Raw genomic sequence first — 18,360 nt, forward strand, 5'->3', positions numbered from 1 at the left:
TTTATTTCTTGCTGAAACAAAGTGTATCAATAGATATCTTTGGCACTAATAAAAAGAGCAGGTCAGACCGTACTCTTCATTCTTTTTATAGTCACCCAGCATGAACAAACAACAAACAACATTTGGCAACAGCAGCGAGGAAACACGGACAAACACTGCTTCCTTGTTTTAGATTTTTATCAGACTGTATAAAAGTAGCTTCAGTCTTTAAATCCATTTCTTGGCAAGCAGGATGAAAAGTGTAAACATCTAGTCAGTCCATTTGGCTTGTATGCATGAAAAGACATCTACTTATACAAACAAATACGTCAGTTTTAACACAGGCTGAAAATCTCTTCACAGGTGTAAGCAGCTGACGTACCCAGAGGACCTTCCTCAGATCTCCGTGGTCTTCATCTTTGTGAACGAGGCTCTGTCTGTGATCCTGCGCTCCGTCCACAGCGTGGTCAACCACACACCGGGGCACCTGCTGAAGGAGATCATCCTGGTGGACGACAACAGTGACAGTGGTAAGACCTTGAACAGGATGACAGTGTTACTCTCTTGGTGTTTTTAGACTGTTTTTATCCACTGTGTCATTCAGTACACTGACACAAATAATCATGCTAAAACTCAGCTTTAAGTGATGAAATAATGTGGTTTTATCACATAAGGTCAAAGTATTGTATACATGTAATCTTTGCTAGATCTTTCACATAAAGCCCACTGATAAAACTAAGATTAATGTTTCATTAGTTGTTAGATCCCTTGGAGTAAATAATCACTAGAAGTATTTGGCAGGATAATACTGTGCACAGTAAAACATTGGACTGCTGTCCTTCACACACATAACTGATATTCTTACCCAATTTTATTTATTAGTGAGTCAGTGGCACAAGACCAACCGTGAGACAAAACATTTGCAAAACGAACTATTTTTAACTTTAGATACACTTAGTTATTACATGACTGAAATGCATTCTGGGAATAGCTTAGCACCAGCATAAAAACTGATGTTTATACTAAACGGTAAAAGATTTATCAAAAACATTTCACTGGCTGTGAGGTCACATCTATCCTCTGTCTCTGTGGAGGTGCAGCATCAATTCTAACTTGCCTCAGATGTTAGATGACGTTCAGTGACACATGCGCATATCCTGTTTTCAGTGAAAGCTACAGCAAATCCAGTCCGATCACGCAGTTAACTCAGTCTATTTTTAACAAGTTTATACACAGACTGTTTACTTTGTGTTTACTGGCTATTATGAATAAACTTTACGTTGAATTAAATGTAGGTATAGTCTACTCTAAAAGAATGCCTAATAATGATAAGGGCCCAAAATCACTTCTGTCAGTGTAGAGGCTCCCTTTGACATCAGACGTGACTGAGATCACTGTAGAAGGCTGATCACTCTTTCTCCTGGGTGTTCCCTTCCTGCTACATGATGGTACATTTCTCAGGCTTTGAATCATGAGACCTGCAGGAGCTAGAGTAAATCATTGTCTGATGCTGTAGGTTTGCTTATTCATCTCAGACAGTTGTCCTATTAATCATTCTTTGTCTCCTCTGGTGGGATGTTAACTAAGGAGTCATCTGCAAATGAATAAGTGGGATGTTGTTGGACCGCTGCCATAGGAGTCAGTCTTTGTAAGCAGTGGATGATGTCCATATCCTGGTGTCTGTGTGCTTTTGTGCTTCGACACACTTTTCTGATGTTTCTGTGTGTGTTTGCTTTTGTGAGTTGCAGTTGAAGGGATATAGGAAGCCCCTGAGGGTGGACTCTTAAACACCAGGTTTAAAAATAGCTTTCAAAAAGAGGAGAGGAGGGGATTTGTCTTGTCTGTTTTTAGACTGCTGTGTACAACTGTGTCCATGGCAATGTGAGGAGATGCTTCAGTTTCCTTTACACCACGACGCCCACAGCAGCTGACGACACACAGCTCCACGTCCTAAAAGCTTTCCTCTTTAGAGAGGGAGGGAGGGACAATGAGCTAGATTTCAGGAGACACTTGGCCCTCCTTCACTTGGCACGCAGACGCAGGCCTCCCTCCTGCAGGCTGGCAGAGGAGGAGGACGCATGAATAACATACTGAGAGAAGGCCGAGCAGGAGTCACCACTGGCTCAGCACCGCTCCCTGCTGAGTCTGTAACTGCCTGCTGTTAAAAACACAGCTAAAGGGACGGAGACTGAACCCTCCCCTCATCACATCAGTCTGCTTCACATTGTTTCACTTTCAAAAGTTTATTCCTTCCATGGATTTTTGAAGACAGAGTCTGTGTCTCACTGAAGAGACCGACATCATTTCTGACATCATTCTATTAAGTTTGATTTTACCTCTCCTCTATCAAATAGAGATTTATAGTCTCAAAGGTTTTAAAGATTTTAAAAAATTCATCTCGACAAAAACTCTCACTAAAAATCAAGTTCTTTCGAAACTTGGAGCAACTCTGGACATCTTCATTATAAGTTATAACCTTGCTGTGTAAAATACTTCATTTTGATCGATCACATGCCTGTGACAGCAGTGAGTAACTCTTCACAGCAAAGCCAGGGCAAGAAAGGACCTGATCACACATGCTAAATCAATCTGCATTAAGGTGTCTGTCTTACCATTAGCTTTAAGGAACCACCAGAGAAAATATAAAAAGTTTAGACTGAAATAAGATCTTATAAAATAACAGGAGGAAAAAAAACAGGAGCTACAATAACTGCTGCATACACAACCAGAGTATTTTCACAAATAGTAATTAACAGGTAAACATTGTAACAAAAGCAGTCAGAGCCCATCTCAGGATGATCTTCAGTGTGTGAATACAATAACAGCAGCCATAGATATACTGACCAGCCTGACCAGCTACTAAATCATGGATATCGAGCAACATCCTTACCTGACAGTTAATGCTAAACTTGGCTGGCTGGCGTGGTGTTGTTTTAAGGTCCTTTGACGTGTCATAAATTGATCCGGTGCTGTCTGACCTGATGAGGAAACTGAGAAACATCTCTGAGAAATCACCTATTTTAGCGCTGATAATCTCATTTAAAGTCGTGGACTATGATCAGACATATATCTAGAAAGGAGACTTTCTCAAGATCACCTGGGAACTCCTTACAAGGACTTCAAGAGTTTTGTCCATATAAGGGCATGGCTGTCTTGACTGACAAGTGAGCACCATGTTGCTCTCTATAAAGAGGCTGAAGCTTTTACCTAATCCAAACTTGAACAAAGCAGGGCTCAAAAACTCTGTATCACAAATAAATTGGTGACATCACAAAGAGTACGTCTGTATATTACAAAGTTTATAGTCGAAAGCGATGATATCATGAAAGTTTTGACATTTGCCTTGTTTCTATTTAAAAATGAGTCAGCTGTAAAGCTCTGAGTGTAGGAGAATACTACAGAAATATCTTAAATAGCAGATGTTCCAGTTTTATTTGTCTGTTGTTATTTCTAAAGCAAATGTTAAGTTTAAAGTGAATTATAAAGAATAAGCCGGCTGATGTCTTATCTTCGACCCACAAGTAGACTTGTGGGAAACTGGTGTTACCTTCCATTGAATTAGAGTGTCTCAGGAAGAAATCATGTTTTAACAATTTAGACTAAGCATGTTGTTCTGCCATTCGCAATCATAACAGGGGGAATATCTGGGGAACAAGAAGACAAAAAGTTGGTGTCTTTCGTTATCCCTGATTCCCAATAACAGAAGATGGTATGGTCATTACTGGTGAGATTTATGATCAAGCTGCTCAGCCGTTTAATGTTTAGTGAAAAAAAAACCCCCACAAACAGTCTAGAAATAGAGATTGTTTATAAAAAAAAGTCAGTGCTTATCCACAGGTGTTTGTTCATTACATAAATATGGAGTACTTAAAGGTATCATAATGAATATTTTGATATAAACGGACGATTTAATGACTTCTCAAATGGCAAAGGTGTTGCTCATGGTGATACACCAGCAGACAATTATCATCTGAGTGCAGCTGCCCTCTGCTGCTCCTCACACTGTTTTACAATCATTAAATCCATTGTCTTGTTTCTTTGCCTGCAGCTTTCCTCTTTCAGTTCAGTCTCTCAGGTCCCATTATGAGTATCATTTCCAGAAGTAGCAGGGAGCTGTGTACTGCAAAGACTCTTTAAAAACCCAAAGAAGAGAAGACAGATGAAGTTTACGAGTAGCTGAAAAAAAAAACAGAAACAGAGGAGCATTTAGCAGCTAGATATTTCCCTGAGGAATTCACGGAGCTGCCTGAACCATGGCTCCAAATAAATGCTCCGTCTGTGCTGGATCTGTTCGCTGCTATCTGCTGCCACATCCACCATCTGAACTTTACGCGCTGACAGAGAGTGAATGAGGGGTAGCTCAGGATCGACAAAGTGGGAAAAAGCATGGCTATGCATTGACTAATAATTATTAAAGTGAGTTAAATTTTATATTTTTGAAGTTATTTTTCTGATTAGTCATCACCCTTATCAACTAATTACACAGCCATCTGATTTCCTGATGTTTAAACCACAAAACAAGCATCCCATTCCAGATAATTGAACCCATGAGATTCAATCTGTAACACTTCAGGCAAAGAAACTCATCAGAGCTGTTTAAATAAGGCTATCTCCACCCAGAGGATGTCACAAATTGAACTTCTGACTCTGTCACTTCTTCACTTTAAAGCATCGTTGACATGATGTGAGCTCTCCACTCCACCACACAGAAAGGTGGCGATGTTTCTAGTCTGTGCATGTTGGCTATACATCCAAATTAAAAACATTTGAAGGTGTTGTTTTCACAAAAGTGTTGGTAATTTGTGCAGATGTTTGTCGGGCGCCGCTCTGCAGGGACGTTGGATGATTAACATGCAGACTGGGCTGCTTGACCTTCTCTGGATGGCTCTGTCTGTCCCCGCCTGTTTAAACAGGGCTCAGAGAGATGAGTGAAGCCACAGACACACTCGCTCCTGGTGTAATGAATCACACACAGGAAGCATGTTTGTCTGGTGGCTGCCACACATTTCCCTTTGCTGGGAGAGACGCTGACATTTATTGGTGGCAGAGGGGTTCATCAGCAGCCCGGTTCCAGTGAAACTAAATTCACATTTCCATCGATGAGCTTTGGCTGTGTGTGTCGGGCCAGGCAGGAATTCATTGTTATTAGCTATATTAGCAGCAAGGGGAGGCTTAATGAGCCCTATAGGATTCAATTGCAGTAAATACCACCAACCAAATTGATTACATAATGATCCATAGAATGAAAACAGGATATAAACTGAGGATCAGCTCGTAATATTAATTTAAAGTGGCTCTGAATGTCTTCAAGCATACATTGTATCATTTTAAAGCCTGTGAGCTGACAATAGACTCATTATCATACTGTGGGGAGTTTGTCCGATCCATCGTGACCTTTTGAGAAAGTCAGCTCTATTTATACAACACTGATCTTCATATCGTGTTTATATGGCTCAATGAGGTTTGTGAAGTCAGTAAAGTTATTCTACTTTATGTTGTTTCCCCTCCAAATCAGTGAGTGACTCTCAGTTTCAGCACATTGAGCTGAAATTCAGCCAGGGAAGGAAAATAGCTCAGACAAAAGTTACTGTACAACCTGAAAATCCTGCACCGAATGTTTGAGTTGGTGTTGATACCTGGTGACAACCCCTGGTTTTGATGTATGAAGCCTTATGTTAAAAGCTGCAGCTCTTTGAAAGTCCACTTCAGTGCAAAAATGACAGAGATCAACCGGTGTTAGTACTTATAGAGTGACTGTTGATTGATCTTTCTCTAACAGCTTTTGATAGTACTTTTCTGATGAGGATCATTTGTTCATTTACACTCAGCTCAAAGAAGACCATCATTTAAGAAACTAAACCTTGTGAATCACCGGCCTGGGTAGAGGGGGAAATAAAAACATGGCGTATGCGCCACCAATCAGAGATGTTCAGCTTGCAGGCCTCGCTGCCCAATGTTTCTGGACTTTAGCAAACTTCTACCCCTCATGCACTGGTGTTTAAAGGTGTAGAAGGATTACCCCAGAACTAAATCTAAACCCCATCATGAACCAGGGGACATGATGCTCACCTGTCCATCATGCTGATTGATGCTATGAACATGAATTTTGCCTTCATTTTGAGAGAGATAGGAGCTGTATCTCAGACATAAAGGGGATTAAATTTTGGGGACACATCATCACCCTTTGACCTTTGAGCCACAGGGTGTTTTGGTCTTTTAACACTAGACACCCTCATCAAAGATGGCCAGCTACGGGTTGATCAAACCTGGGCTTGGGTCCCATGCCCCATCATGGGACATGCCTGAAAGTTTGCGGTGCAGCCCCGGGACCATGCAAGCCAAGGGCATCCTCTTCTCTGAGGCAAGTTGCTTGATACACCTAGTTCCTCAAAAGGTCCTGGGTGAAGCTCCTAAATGAGGATAACTCAAAGAGCTGAAGCTGTTAAGGTTAATAGCAGCAAAACAAACAAACAACAAAAGAAGCAAACATTAAAAACTAAACAGACGTCAGCCCAGTAGCTGGTTGTGGTTTCGTCACTGATGCACTGAGGGTTGAAGACATCCATGAACGGGAGAAAAATGCATTGGGGTGTTGAGAACTTCTACCCACAGCACACTTGATGCAGGTTCATATCAAAGCTAATCCTGCACCCCTTAGCTGACTGTTTTTTTTGACAGAGTAGACACAGAGAGGGCAAAATATCATTGATTTTGAAAATTTGACAGATTATCACTAACACTTTCATCTTGTCAACATCTCACCATCGAAAACAAAACACAAATTCGAAATAGTTTTTATTATCAGAAAATTATTACAACTCTTCATGGTCAGTCTTCTTCATGGAAAAATGGGTTATTAAATATTTATGGTCATAATTTTTATCAACAAAATAAAAACTTGCGTTCAATGAAGGAAAGCACAGTCCTTCCAGCTTGACCCCTTTTTGATTCCAGCCTTTTTCTCTGTGTGGCAAGTTAACACTCCTGTCTTCAAATAACTACTGTTTTTCTTAAGTTTGCCTTCAAGGCCTTCAAAGACACAATATTTCTTTTTTTCCCACTATGTTTCAATGATAAATGTAAAGAAATACAATAAAAACTATTGAGAGCAGATCAAAGACTCAAGTCCTGCGTCAAGAGTGCAGCCCAAATACTGTTTTTGTACATTGGTTGTAAAAATCAAGATCAAGCATCATTTCAAATAAATTTCTTATGAAGATTAAAACATCAAAAGTGGATAAGTGCTGTTTAAACACACGTTGGAGGTGAATTTCTGAAAACTGTGGGTCCACTGTAGCACCTTGTTTGAAATGAGTCCTGAGATTCCTTCTTGCCCAGACAGGCAGCATCAGTTTACTCTCCCATCGAACTTTTCTGAATATTTAATGAACACATTACTTGTGGCGAGGCAGTTCACCCGTTAGGTAACTTCACTAGTCTGCTGGGGATCGATCAAAGCGATCAATTTCAGACCTGTTTCTGTATCACTGTCTGAGACAAGTCCATAAATCCTGCTTTAGAAGAATGTGGCCTGTGGTTAGTGCTGCAGAAGTAAATCTCTGTTATCCGAGGGAGATCATTTCTCTCCACCAGACAACAAAACAACACTGACAGGTGTTCTTAAGCTGCTCCGACTGGATGGGAACAAAGAAAATCCTGCAGCTTATTTTTAATAACAGGTATGCTGCTAGTTAGGGAGCACATGGGAGACAGCATGTGGTAGGATGAGATCCAAGCTTTGCAGCATGTAAGTTAATTCTGAGGCTTTTCCACGGTTTAAATAATCAAAAGCATCTTGGAAACCCCTCTAACATCTACCCTTAACACAGCAGTGCCCATAATCTTCCACGTCTGCAGAGGAGCTCTGCTGCAGTCTACTCTGCATTCATTTTATATTCATAGTATGATGGATAGTTGTTTATCCTCGGCTACGTTGCACTGCGAGTCCTTTAAAATGTATTCCCTGCTCCATAACTCTGCTCCCGTGGATGCAGTCCAATGTTTTATTTGCCAGGTTCAGAGGGAGGCCCATAACTTTTCTCCTTCCCTGCAAAGCCCAGTAATTATTACACTCTAATAGCTTTTATCATATTGTAGCTGCAGGGTGGGATAATGATGAAGGAGACTAGAAGCACAAGTTCAGAACCTTGAAGAGACAGAAGCAAACTGCTGGAGACTTTCACCGCGTAACAAGGAGAAAAGGTTTGTCTCTAATTAATTCAGCTTTTTTCTTATTTTCAGTCAGAAGACTTTCTCTGTTTTGATCTTTTAGTGTTTTTGTAAAAATCTTTAAATTAGATTTTAACCATAGACTCTAAAAATCAGACTCCAAAAAAAGGACTTATTCACCAAATCCTAATCATCATCTGTGGATGGTGTGACAGATATTTGCTTCTGGGGGCAGTCGCTTCTTCTCCTTCAGAAAATCTTACTTGACCAGGCTAGCGCTTAACAACTCCCAGTCAGGGTTGGGCGCTGTTTCAAATTTATCTGTCTTGGTTTAGTTTCTGGTTCTGCTTGGTTCTGGTTCTTATTAAGTCCTGATTCTGAGTCCATGACTTAAGGTAGGTAAAAAAAAGAAAAGAAAAAGATAATCAATATTACTGGGAGGACAGTTAGCCTGCTGTTTTTGTTTGGATATCAAGACCTTTAAAGTAAAGGTTCAATAGTTACATCATTTTTTCTTCTTGGAGTGATCAAGGGAAATAACAAACCTAAATCATTTAAAAATATGAAAGAGGCATATAACAAAAACACAGTAGAATAAAAAAAAAACAATATCAACAAACTACATTATGCCAACCTAAATGCTGTTGACCCAACAAATCTTTCCGCTTTTTTCACCTCATTCATCTCACAATTTTTCTTCAAAGTGTAAAGACTTTCTGAACCACAGAGATTCCTGAGGTGGAAGGAAGCTAGCTTAACATTCTTGGCAAATATATCTAAACTTGAAACAGGTAGAGAGGAAGGTGCAGCTAGAGATGAGACGTTGCTAAAGCTCATAAAAGACAGAGTACTCACTAAAACTCACACTCAGTGTGTGCAGCCCAAGAAATCAGATATATGAGTTTAGTCAGCATGAGATCAGACTGACCGGCTCTGTCACCACACAGGTAATGTGATTGCTGTCCGATTGAAACGTGGATGCATATGCTCATTCTGACTGCGGCTGGATTTGGCAGGACCTGGTATTTCATTATGTATGAAATATAAAGAGTTAAGCTGCATCCATCTCTGCCACAGCCATTAAAATGTTGCTTACTCTCTGGTTGAAGCGGAATTAGTTCTATACACATGCTGCTTCACTTATCAAAAAAGGACACAGCATCACCTGTGGAAGTGGAGCAAGACATCCTCGGCCTGAAATCTGGTTCTACTTTCTGCATGTATACAAAGACAAGACTCGATCCACAGCTGCAGCTTTATGATCTAGCTATGACCTTAGTCAAACAGCTGTCTGCATGTAAACATACTGACTTTGTTGAAGTAAATGTCATAACAGATGGGCTTCTTTTCTTGAAGTGTCAGTGTCAGTTTGAACAAAATTTAGCCAAACTTCAGAGCTGTGGTTCTCAACCTTTTCCAACTCAGGGCCCACTTATAAGTTTAAAAAAAAAATTGCTGCCCACCTCCAACCTCATGAATATTGAGGCCATGTAATGTGTTTTTGTTTTAATAAAGATAGAACATAAAGAACTGAAATAAACACAGGAGAAATGTGTTGGAAGCTCCAAAGTATAGCTAACACAGCATCTTTAAAATGTTGCAACACCAGGTGGTTGTCCTGCGGTCCACAGGTTGGGAATCACTACTAAAGCATTGTTTTGATCATTTTTGTTGACATGCTGCATCATATATGCCATGTATTTTTTCCAGTTATTTTTGGGGCCTTTAATGGGATAGGAGAGGGCAGTGAACGGAGCAGGAAATTGGGTGATAGTGCCGAGTGACATGCAGGAAACAGGCCGCAGGCTAGATTCACACCCAGGCCACCCGCTGGAGGGTGAACCTCATGGGGCGCGACCTAGACCACAAGCCCATCTGTGCCCTAAATATGACGTAATTTAACACAACAGCTCAGGTCCTGACAAATAAGAAAAAAAAACTTTGCATGTGCTGTAGAATTCTCACTGAGGTTAAAATGTGTGTCACTACCATTTCCATCAGTTTACTCATGAGTTTGCCTATATGAGGGCATGACTGTAGACTTGACTGACATGTAAGCACCCTGTTGCGGTCTGTAAAAAAAAAAGGTAGTCCTGAAAAGTCTCCAGTGGGGGCTATGCTGTCTGCAGAGATTGGGAAATCAGCTTACTTTAGGCAGTGGTGAAATAAAAAGTTTTCAAACTTGGATGGATAGTTTGGAAAGGTGAGCAATGGTAAAGGAACTCACTGAATCAGGTTAGACATTAGAGCAGCATTGAAATGGAGCACACATCCACAGACAGAAGTTCCCATGACTCAGAGCTCACTTTAATTTGGTGTCAAGTGCCAAGGCCTGTTTTCTTCAAGGGTCACTGCGTCTGAATTCAGCCTCCCTCTCTTCTGCAGCCTCCACTTTATGTTCAGACCTTCAGCTTAAAAAATTTCCTGACATCCCTCTCTCCTCGCCATGTCTCCTCCGTCACACAGGCGGGGGATTAGCCTGCCTTTTCTCTAACTTTCACCAGCTGATTTATGATGTGAGGCAAAGTCAGGAGCTAGGTGTGGATGCAATTCAGAGCCAGTGTGCCACAAGCGTCCTTATTAATCTCTCCCTCAGAAAGTGGAGCGCTCAGCAGTAACCCAGAGGAGAAGCTCAAACAGCAATCCATCCTCAGCCCAAAACACAGACAGCAATTTGTGCAAGTGGCTGTTTACCCAGCAAACTTTGTTTCTGGTGATGACAGTCAACATCATCTGTGTGAGCAGGAGCAGGTGGAGAGATGTTATAATCCAGCTGGAATAAAGATGTCAGCATTAGACAGCCTCCCTGCACAGAAACCTGGAAAATAACCTTGAGGATTATCTCACCCTGATGAAGAAAAGATGGATGCTGCTTCTCTGGATTCAGCAGGACTGGGCTTTTTGAGACAATCTAAAGTACTAACAAACAAAACAATTCAATATAACACATGATCCCTCTTTAGAGCATTTGCATATTTGATATGTATCATATACGTGATCTGGATTCAGACAAGCAGGATGGATAAAGGATGGATCCGTGCTTTATGTGCCAGCTCTCCCCTTATTCACTTGTTGGCAAGTGTATTGTGCCATCAGTGTCAGTAAATCAATAGAATTATGTTCTCAGTTTCTAAAGTTAATAATGGTTCAAAAGATACCAACCTCTCCATCTCTGCTTCACTATGCTTCTGTCCAATTTTTCCAATTTCCAATCTAGACACTTGTAGATTTGTGTGAATGTAACGTTATTTTCCAGCGAAAGAGTAGAAGGCAGTGAATAACACCAGCAACAGGACTGAGAGAGTGTCACAGTGGGTGGTGTGTTTTACGTGGTGTTATGGGATCATTAAGACACATTGTGTCACGAACAGACAGAAGAGGGTAAGAAGTGTCTATATGTTGCTATAGCAGTGTGATGCCAAAGGTTTACATTGAGAAGAGGCAGTGCCAGGGTGTGTTCAAACTCTTTTTACTGCGTTGGCCCAGCAGGGGGCTCTGACACAAGCAGGGGTAGCTGGGGTATTTTTCTTGGATATGAAAAAGAAACAAACAATTTTTTGTCCAAAGTACCGTGTGAGGGATTTAGATGGAAACAGTTTTTTTCAATATAAGTCCTGTAAGCCAAGAAGAGCAAGTACCACCTCTATGGAAGTGCTGTGCTGGTATACTGTCCGTTATTTTCCCTACTGCTATAAAGTTTCCCTCACACTAGTGTTGGTCCTGTCTGCTTGTATGCTTTAATCATGAAGGGTACAGGTTGACTGTGGCGCTGCACCACCCTAATATCAAATGCGTTCCCTCCTCATCCATGGTTACAATAACTGTTAGGCTACAATTTACAAAGGTATTCTGGGTAAAGCTCGAAAGTTATAGCTCTGCTAAACAGCTGGGAGGAACTAAGGTGCACTGAGACTCAAGAAATAAATGACGGAGGATAAAGAAAGGAGAGGAGTGGTGTTACAAACATTGCAGCTGTGATTGAGAAGGGAACGTGACACAGCGACACACCCCTGACAGCCTATGCTAGAGATCACCTGTGTGCATAATGAATAAGAGACGCACTGTTATAAATCCCATTCAGTGTGCTGTGCTAAACAAGAGAAATACTGTGATATAGGGTGACACTGCCACATTGTTGAAAAATACTGTCATAAACATCTTTTCCCACACTGCCCTGCACCACGCTCTGGACACAACCTTGGCAGTTCTTCACATTCACCCACTGGCTTAATCTTAAACAACTTTGTCTCTGTAAGAGTCGGGTCATCTGTTCTTGGCCTGGCCAATTATTTGGCAGGGGGAAGTGTGTGTAAAAAAAGTGTGCAAATTTCACCCTGCTGCAGGTGTATGTGTCCTTACCCCATAGTTCTTGTAAGGCTGGTCTCATAACAGTGGCTCAAAAAGGAGGCAAAAATTTCATCAGAAGACCAAGTATATTTACTTCCAATTTGGTAGAAACCCATGTGCAGCTTTATGTAGAATGCCTACCCAGCAGTCAGAGAATTGTAAAGAAAACACTTGGAAAAAAATAAAAGAAAAAAAATTAAATCTAAAATTGTTAAAAAAAAAGGGTTTGACCAGAATCACAAAATGCTGACCAAAGTATTTTACAGTAAAAATTTAAAACAATGAAACAGCCAATTAAATACAGATACAGAAAATAAAGTTAAAACAAAATAAAATAAAACAAAATAACCAGAGGTTATAAATGGATGAGTGAAAACAGGAAAGACTGAAAGCCACATTCTCAAGCAGAGCCAACACATGCCAGTAAACCCAGAGAATCCCAGCATTTTCTTATATGTTGGCTCCTACCAAGAGTAAGGGATTGATAATCTGTTGCCAGGGATACACCTCCAACCCTTATCTGCACTTATGGAGGTTACAAAATTGTTATCAAGATACATTTTCATAAAGTTCCTGTTCAAAGTGAATTAAAAGAGTATTTCCTGATTCATTGGTAAGTCCCCCCTCCCTCTCATTCAAACATGGTTTCTTCCACTTTGAACACCTCCTAATGAGCCAATGAGGCTGCAGATCTGTTTGACAGTTCCTGATTTTGGAGGTGGAAACCGAGCATGGCAGCAGAGAACAGGTGACAAACAAAAGCAGCATATCACATATTTACCAGTGAGTGATTTGTGCACGGAAACAATCAGTGTTATTTTTGTACCTCAAGATGTGGACTTTGTAGTCTCTATGCGTTCTGCATTATTTGAGTTTTACTAATGGCACACACTGTGGTAGCATGCCAAGCCAAACACAACTGAGCATACATGTGTGCACTTAATTCCACTGTCCTGCCAAAACCTACTATTTCTATTACTTGAGTAAACATCTAAGCACTTCAGTCACTGATTGTCACATAAACCGTTAAAGAGGAAAAGTTGTCAGAAATGAAATCTTAACTTTATTTCTGTTACACAGACATTCAAATATTACATTCTCTTTTTATTTTTAAAAAACTAACAGTCAAAGTCTGAATTTTGACAGAAATTTATTTTTTTCTGTTAGTGCTTATCAGTTATTGGTTATGGTCTTTTAAACTACAAATATTCATATTGGCCCTGGAAAAATTGTGCAGAGATTTCAAAGTTGATCCAGGCAACAAAAGTGGAGTTACAACCAATTTCATTGATGCCTTTTGTTTATAAATTTACAATTTACAAGCACCCGTCACAAATCTGCTTTTAGATTTGGCATGTAAAAAAAACTAAGAAATAAAAACACTCACTTACATTCTCTGCAGACTTTACCTTTCAGGCAAATCAGGCCAATAGTATTCAACCCTGAGAGATGTTAGATACATTATTGTACGCTTAAGCTGCTTGGTTAATATTCTGACGCTGATTCAGACATCGTTAAAGGAGCTGTCCCCCTCCTCTTCTCTTTTTCAGTGGAGCTGAAATTTAACCTGGACCAGTATGTGAACAAACGTTACCCCGGCCTGGTGAAGATTGTACGAAACAGCAAGCGGGAGGGCCTGATCCGAGCCAGGATACACGGCTGGAACGCCGCCACTGCTCCTGTCGTCGGCTTCTTTGATGCCCACGTGGAGTTCAACACTGGCTGGTAAGAAAAGGTCACGTTTAACATGAGATCACTGAGCTGTTCCTGCGTTCCCCTCACCTTTGCCTCTGTGGTTTGTGTTTTATGTTCTGGGTACAGAGGGATGTCGTGTTGGATTATTATCGATGAAATATGCAGCGTAGTTTGCCTTGAGCGTTTTGACACAGGGCCAGATCATTTCTGACTAAGACAGCACTTTTCAGCAGCATGACCCTCATTATTAAAAAAGAGTTTGTCATCAATAAGCTTCTCTCTCTTGCATCACCTTTGAAATCAGGAGTAATGGGTTCAGAGCTGAATTAAAAAACTCTTTCCATCCACACCACCAAACCAACAAATACAGTCTCATGATGAGTTGGAGAGCCAAACACTGTGAGAGACGACAGCCAGTATAATTACAGAGGGACCTTGAATGTTGAGCATATCCCCATTATTTTACCAGCGGGCTCAGGGCTTATTTTGCAATATGAAATTACTTCAGGGGGTCTCAGTCCAATGTCTGTGTGCTGCTTAAGTTTACCAGAAAACAAGTCACTCAATGGATGTAATTGGCACCTAATTTGAGCCTGTCATACTGTCACTGTTGGAGGATGAAATGTAGCTTTTGTTTCCTGGGACATGGAGGGATGAAGGAAAGGATGGAGGAGGAGGAGGAATAGCAGAGGTAACCTTTCATTTCTCTGGGTGCTGTCCAATTTGTTTGGCTAACTCAATGCTATAAACACAAAATACCTTTCATACAAACACAAAGAAGCTTAACAGAAGACTGCTTCCTGTAATGTCACCTCTTAATTAATATGCCACAAATGTCACACTGTTTCATCTTAGAGTCAATCAAGTGAAAACACATGTTGATAAAGTGGCCACCAGGCCCTAAAATCACAGCTCACAATCACCTGATTTAAAGTGTCCCCTCAGAATCCAAGAAATCCAGCTGGTTGCTGTGTACTCTTCAAACCCGGATACACAAATCTTTCTGCAAACATCAAAATATTTAACAATGTGCACCTTTTTTTTGCAAATACAATTCAGCTTCTGATCTGGCATGCCCAAACTGGACTGTCTGAAATTCTCTTTAATCACCGAAGACAGGCACCTTTGCAGCAAATTAAGTCATTAAAGAGGGGCTATTCTGCTTACCCATATTTCAAACATGCATGCAAAGTACAAATGCTAGATGTTCAAACCAAACCTGCAGATTTTCAAACTTTTGTGTGTTCATTTATTGTATAAACTCCTGAATCTGTCTGTAAACGGCTTTTAAAAGTAGCATGGGGGCTTCATGGGACTTGCTTAAATGGTGATGTCATCACATTGATCCCCTGAATATAAGGATGCATGTGCAGGCCTTGGTGGAGTTCTAACACCAAGACCTGCCCATAGCTCCGCCCACACATGCTTCCAAAGGGCAAGCCAATCAGAGAGAAGGGGGTTTAGGGAACAGGGGGTCTTAAAGCGACAGGAGCTTGAGTGAAGTGTTTCAGACAAAAGCTGGAATAGGATTTTCTAAAACACCAGTGGGAAAACATTTGGGAGTTTTGTGCCCATCGAAGTGTTTCAGTCCACTCCAACCAACAGTATGTGGAGTGTGTCAAAACCATGACACACTCCAGTCAGAAAACAGCTGGAAACAGCTGGAAGCTCTGGGTAAGTGGAATGCTTCATCAGACTGACAATTACCAAACAGACGAAGCAACATATAAGAAAAATATAGATTTTTTTTTTTTAGCCATCAATCACAGGGCTTGAAGACCTCCGGCATAGTGCCGGAAATCCGGCGTAGACAAACCTGCCAGATTGTGAAATCCTGCAGGTCGGTCTGGCTGCCCTCCGTTGATTTCACTCGATCGAGTTCCGACTGCACCAGTCAGGAAAGAGAGGCGGGAGCTGCAGAGAGCAGCTCCCGCCTCTCTTTCACAAACAAGCAGCAGCGGCCCAAATCCGCTACGTCATACCGTGGCTTGATGCGTATTGGTCTATGATGAGTGTGACTGGCAGAACGATCGTCCAATATGGCACTGTCCGTCTAATTTGTCAGATAAATGTGCTTCGTGAAGAGAGTAATTAATGACGGAGGCGGAGAGCAGAAGCGGAGTAGCAACCCCTTATAATGAAGCAGTGATATTGAGAGATGTTTTTGGACAACAAAGAAGCTTGGCTTCAGAGAGCAAGTTTACCACGTAATCGGGATACCCGCTCGAAAACTGCGCCGCCAGCGAGTCTGTAATCACGCAATCGGGCGCGCATGGATGTATTTTTCATCCATGTGAATTTCAGTAAAACCGTCCCTCCTACTAGCGACTTCGGCGGGTTGAATTATTTAATTGTAGTTTTCTGAAACGGCATCTGAAATACTAAACCCATTGCAGTATGAGACTATGACACCACAACTCCCACGAGCACTGCCTGCACACAGTGTTTGCTCATTGGTCCCTTAGCAAAGTCTTCTACTGAGAGGCGCCCCAGACGCGCTGGTCTTCAGCCTTCGTCTCGGACACTGTTACAGCTCCCGGTGTTTAGCGCCTGATAACGTGTTTTAAAACTTCACTCGCGTCTTATTTGCTCTCTATGGTAAACGGATTCCGGGATTTAAGTCACAATCTAGCGCCAAATATTCCGTAACTTGTTAAAAGTGAGGACATTTATCAGATGGAGCTCATTTAAGCTCACAGTGCACCGTTCTCACCAGTAACACTCACCTAGAGCAGGGGAGGAGGAGAAGACAGGAGCACACGAAGAGAAGTGAAACTGATCATAGATATGAGAAGCCGTAGGAACAGTATCTAAACCTCCTAATAAACAAACATTTTAAAAGTTATATGTAAAAAGTTCACTCTGGAAATACTGTAAACAAACCAAATCATTCTAAATAAATGAAACTTATGGTCCAGTGTGACTTATGTAGGCCTACGTTATTTTCGTCTTCATGACGCATTTTTTTGACTGATACGACCTCAAAAAATATATGGTAGTACTACGAAGTGACTTGTAGTACAGAAAGTATGGTACTAGTTTATTAGTGAAAAATTACCGTAGTGAATAAATATTAAAGTAGACAGTGTTTCTAGAAAGCTTTTTCAGTTTAGTTTTTATTTTTTCAATTAATCTTCAACCTTCACAACTTTCATTGAATGCAATATTATGCTCCTCCTTTAATTACTTTGTTTCAATAGTCTGCATATTTTCATATTTAAGGAGCACAACCATTTCAGAGCTGAATACCTGATTTAGGTAGTCTTTATTTGAGTGTGCACAGGGGTGATTTATATTTAAAAAGGTTTTAAATCTATTTCAGGTAAACTTTAGCATTTCATCATTTGCCTTGATCATATCAAACATAATTATCCAACAACAAAATTGTGGACCCTACCAGAAGCGATGGCCACAGGTACTTATGCTGTATCGCTGACTGACCGTTTGTGTGAACAAAAAATTAGTGTTACTGTGTTTAATGTTGTTTTTATTATTATTATTATTATTATTATTATTATTATTATTATTAATAAAAACAATATTAAACGCAGTAACCCCCCCCCCGCTTTCAGGCACAGGATTTTTTCCTGCTTCAAGCCCTGCAATCATGTAAATTTACTACAGGGGCACTAGTGGTACTAGGGGTACCGAATTAGGTATTTTATAGGTACTAAGTAAATTTCATCTGCAGTATCAAGTAACAGTTCATGCAAAATCAAACGGTACCATACTTTGGTACCTGTAGGCATCCATGTGACTGTGAGGGAGTGGAAGATTAGGCGTTTTTCCTCCTGGACATGAACACAGCATTACAAGTTAATATGTTGAGAAATAGATATTAAATTGAAAAACTGTAAGATTATATTGTCAAACAAATTAACATTTATTGTGACAAAAACACACAAAAGTACCAAAAATTAGTACCATGTAGTATGGTATCATTTCAAATGTTAAAGGTACCCATCTCTAGTACAGGATACAGAGGAGTTTCATGGATTAAGATTTTGGGTCTCATTTCTACAAAAATCACACAGTTTACCGAAACATTACCAAAAATTCAGTCTTTATATTTTGCTTTGGATCATACGTTTTGAAATAGCATGTTTGTAGGGCAAATGTAGTTTGAATGTGAGTGACTCCTAACATGATGACAAGTTCAACAGCTTTTGT

General features: G+C 40.6%; 1 protein-coding gene across 1 annotated transcript in view; it reads left to right on the top strand.

Annotated features, from left to right (window-relative positions):
- Positions 1–18,360, top strand: part of galnt9 (polypeptide N-acetylgalactosaminyltransferase 9) — a 146,705-nt gene that overhangs the window by 38,419 nt on the left and 89,926 nt on the right. Inside the window, exons 3-4 of the mRNA XM_074670057.1 lie at positions 343–509; positions 14,046–14,220. Of these exons, the coding sequence (XP_074526158.1) occupies positions 343–509; positions 14,046–14,220 (342 nt within the window). The remainder of the gene's footprint in view (positions 1–342; positions 510–14,045; positions 14,221–18,360) is intronic.

The sequence above is a fragment of the Halichoeres trimaculatus genome, unplaced genomic scaffold (genome assembly GCF_033239565.1).
Source record: "Halichoeres trimaculatus isolate MK-OKI-2021-1 unplaced genomic scaffold, fHalTri1.1 fHalTri1_scaffold_5, whole genome shotgun sequence".
Classification (NCBI taxonomy): domain Eukaryota; kingdom Metazoa; phylum Chordata; class Actinopteri; order Labriformes; family Labridae; genus Halichoeres; species Halichoeres trimaculatus.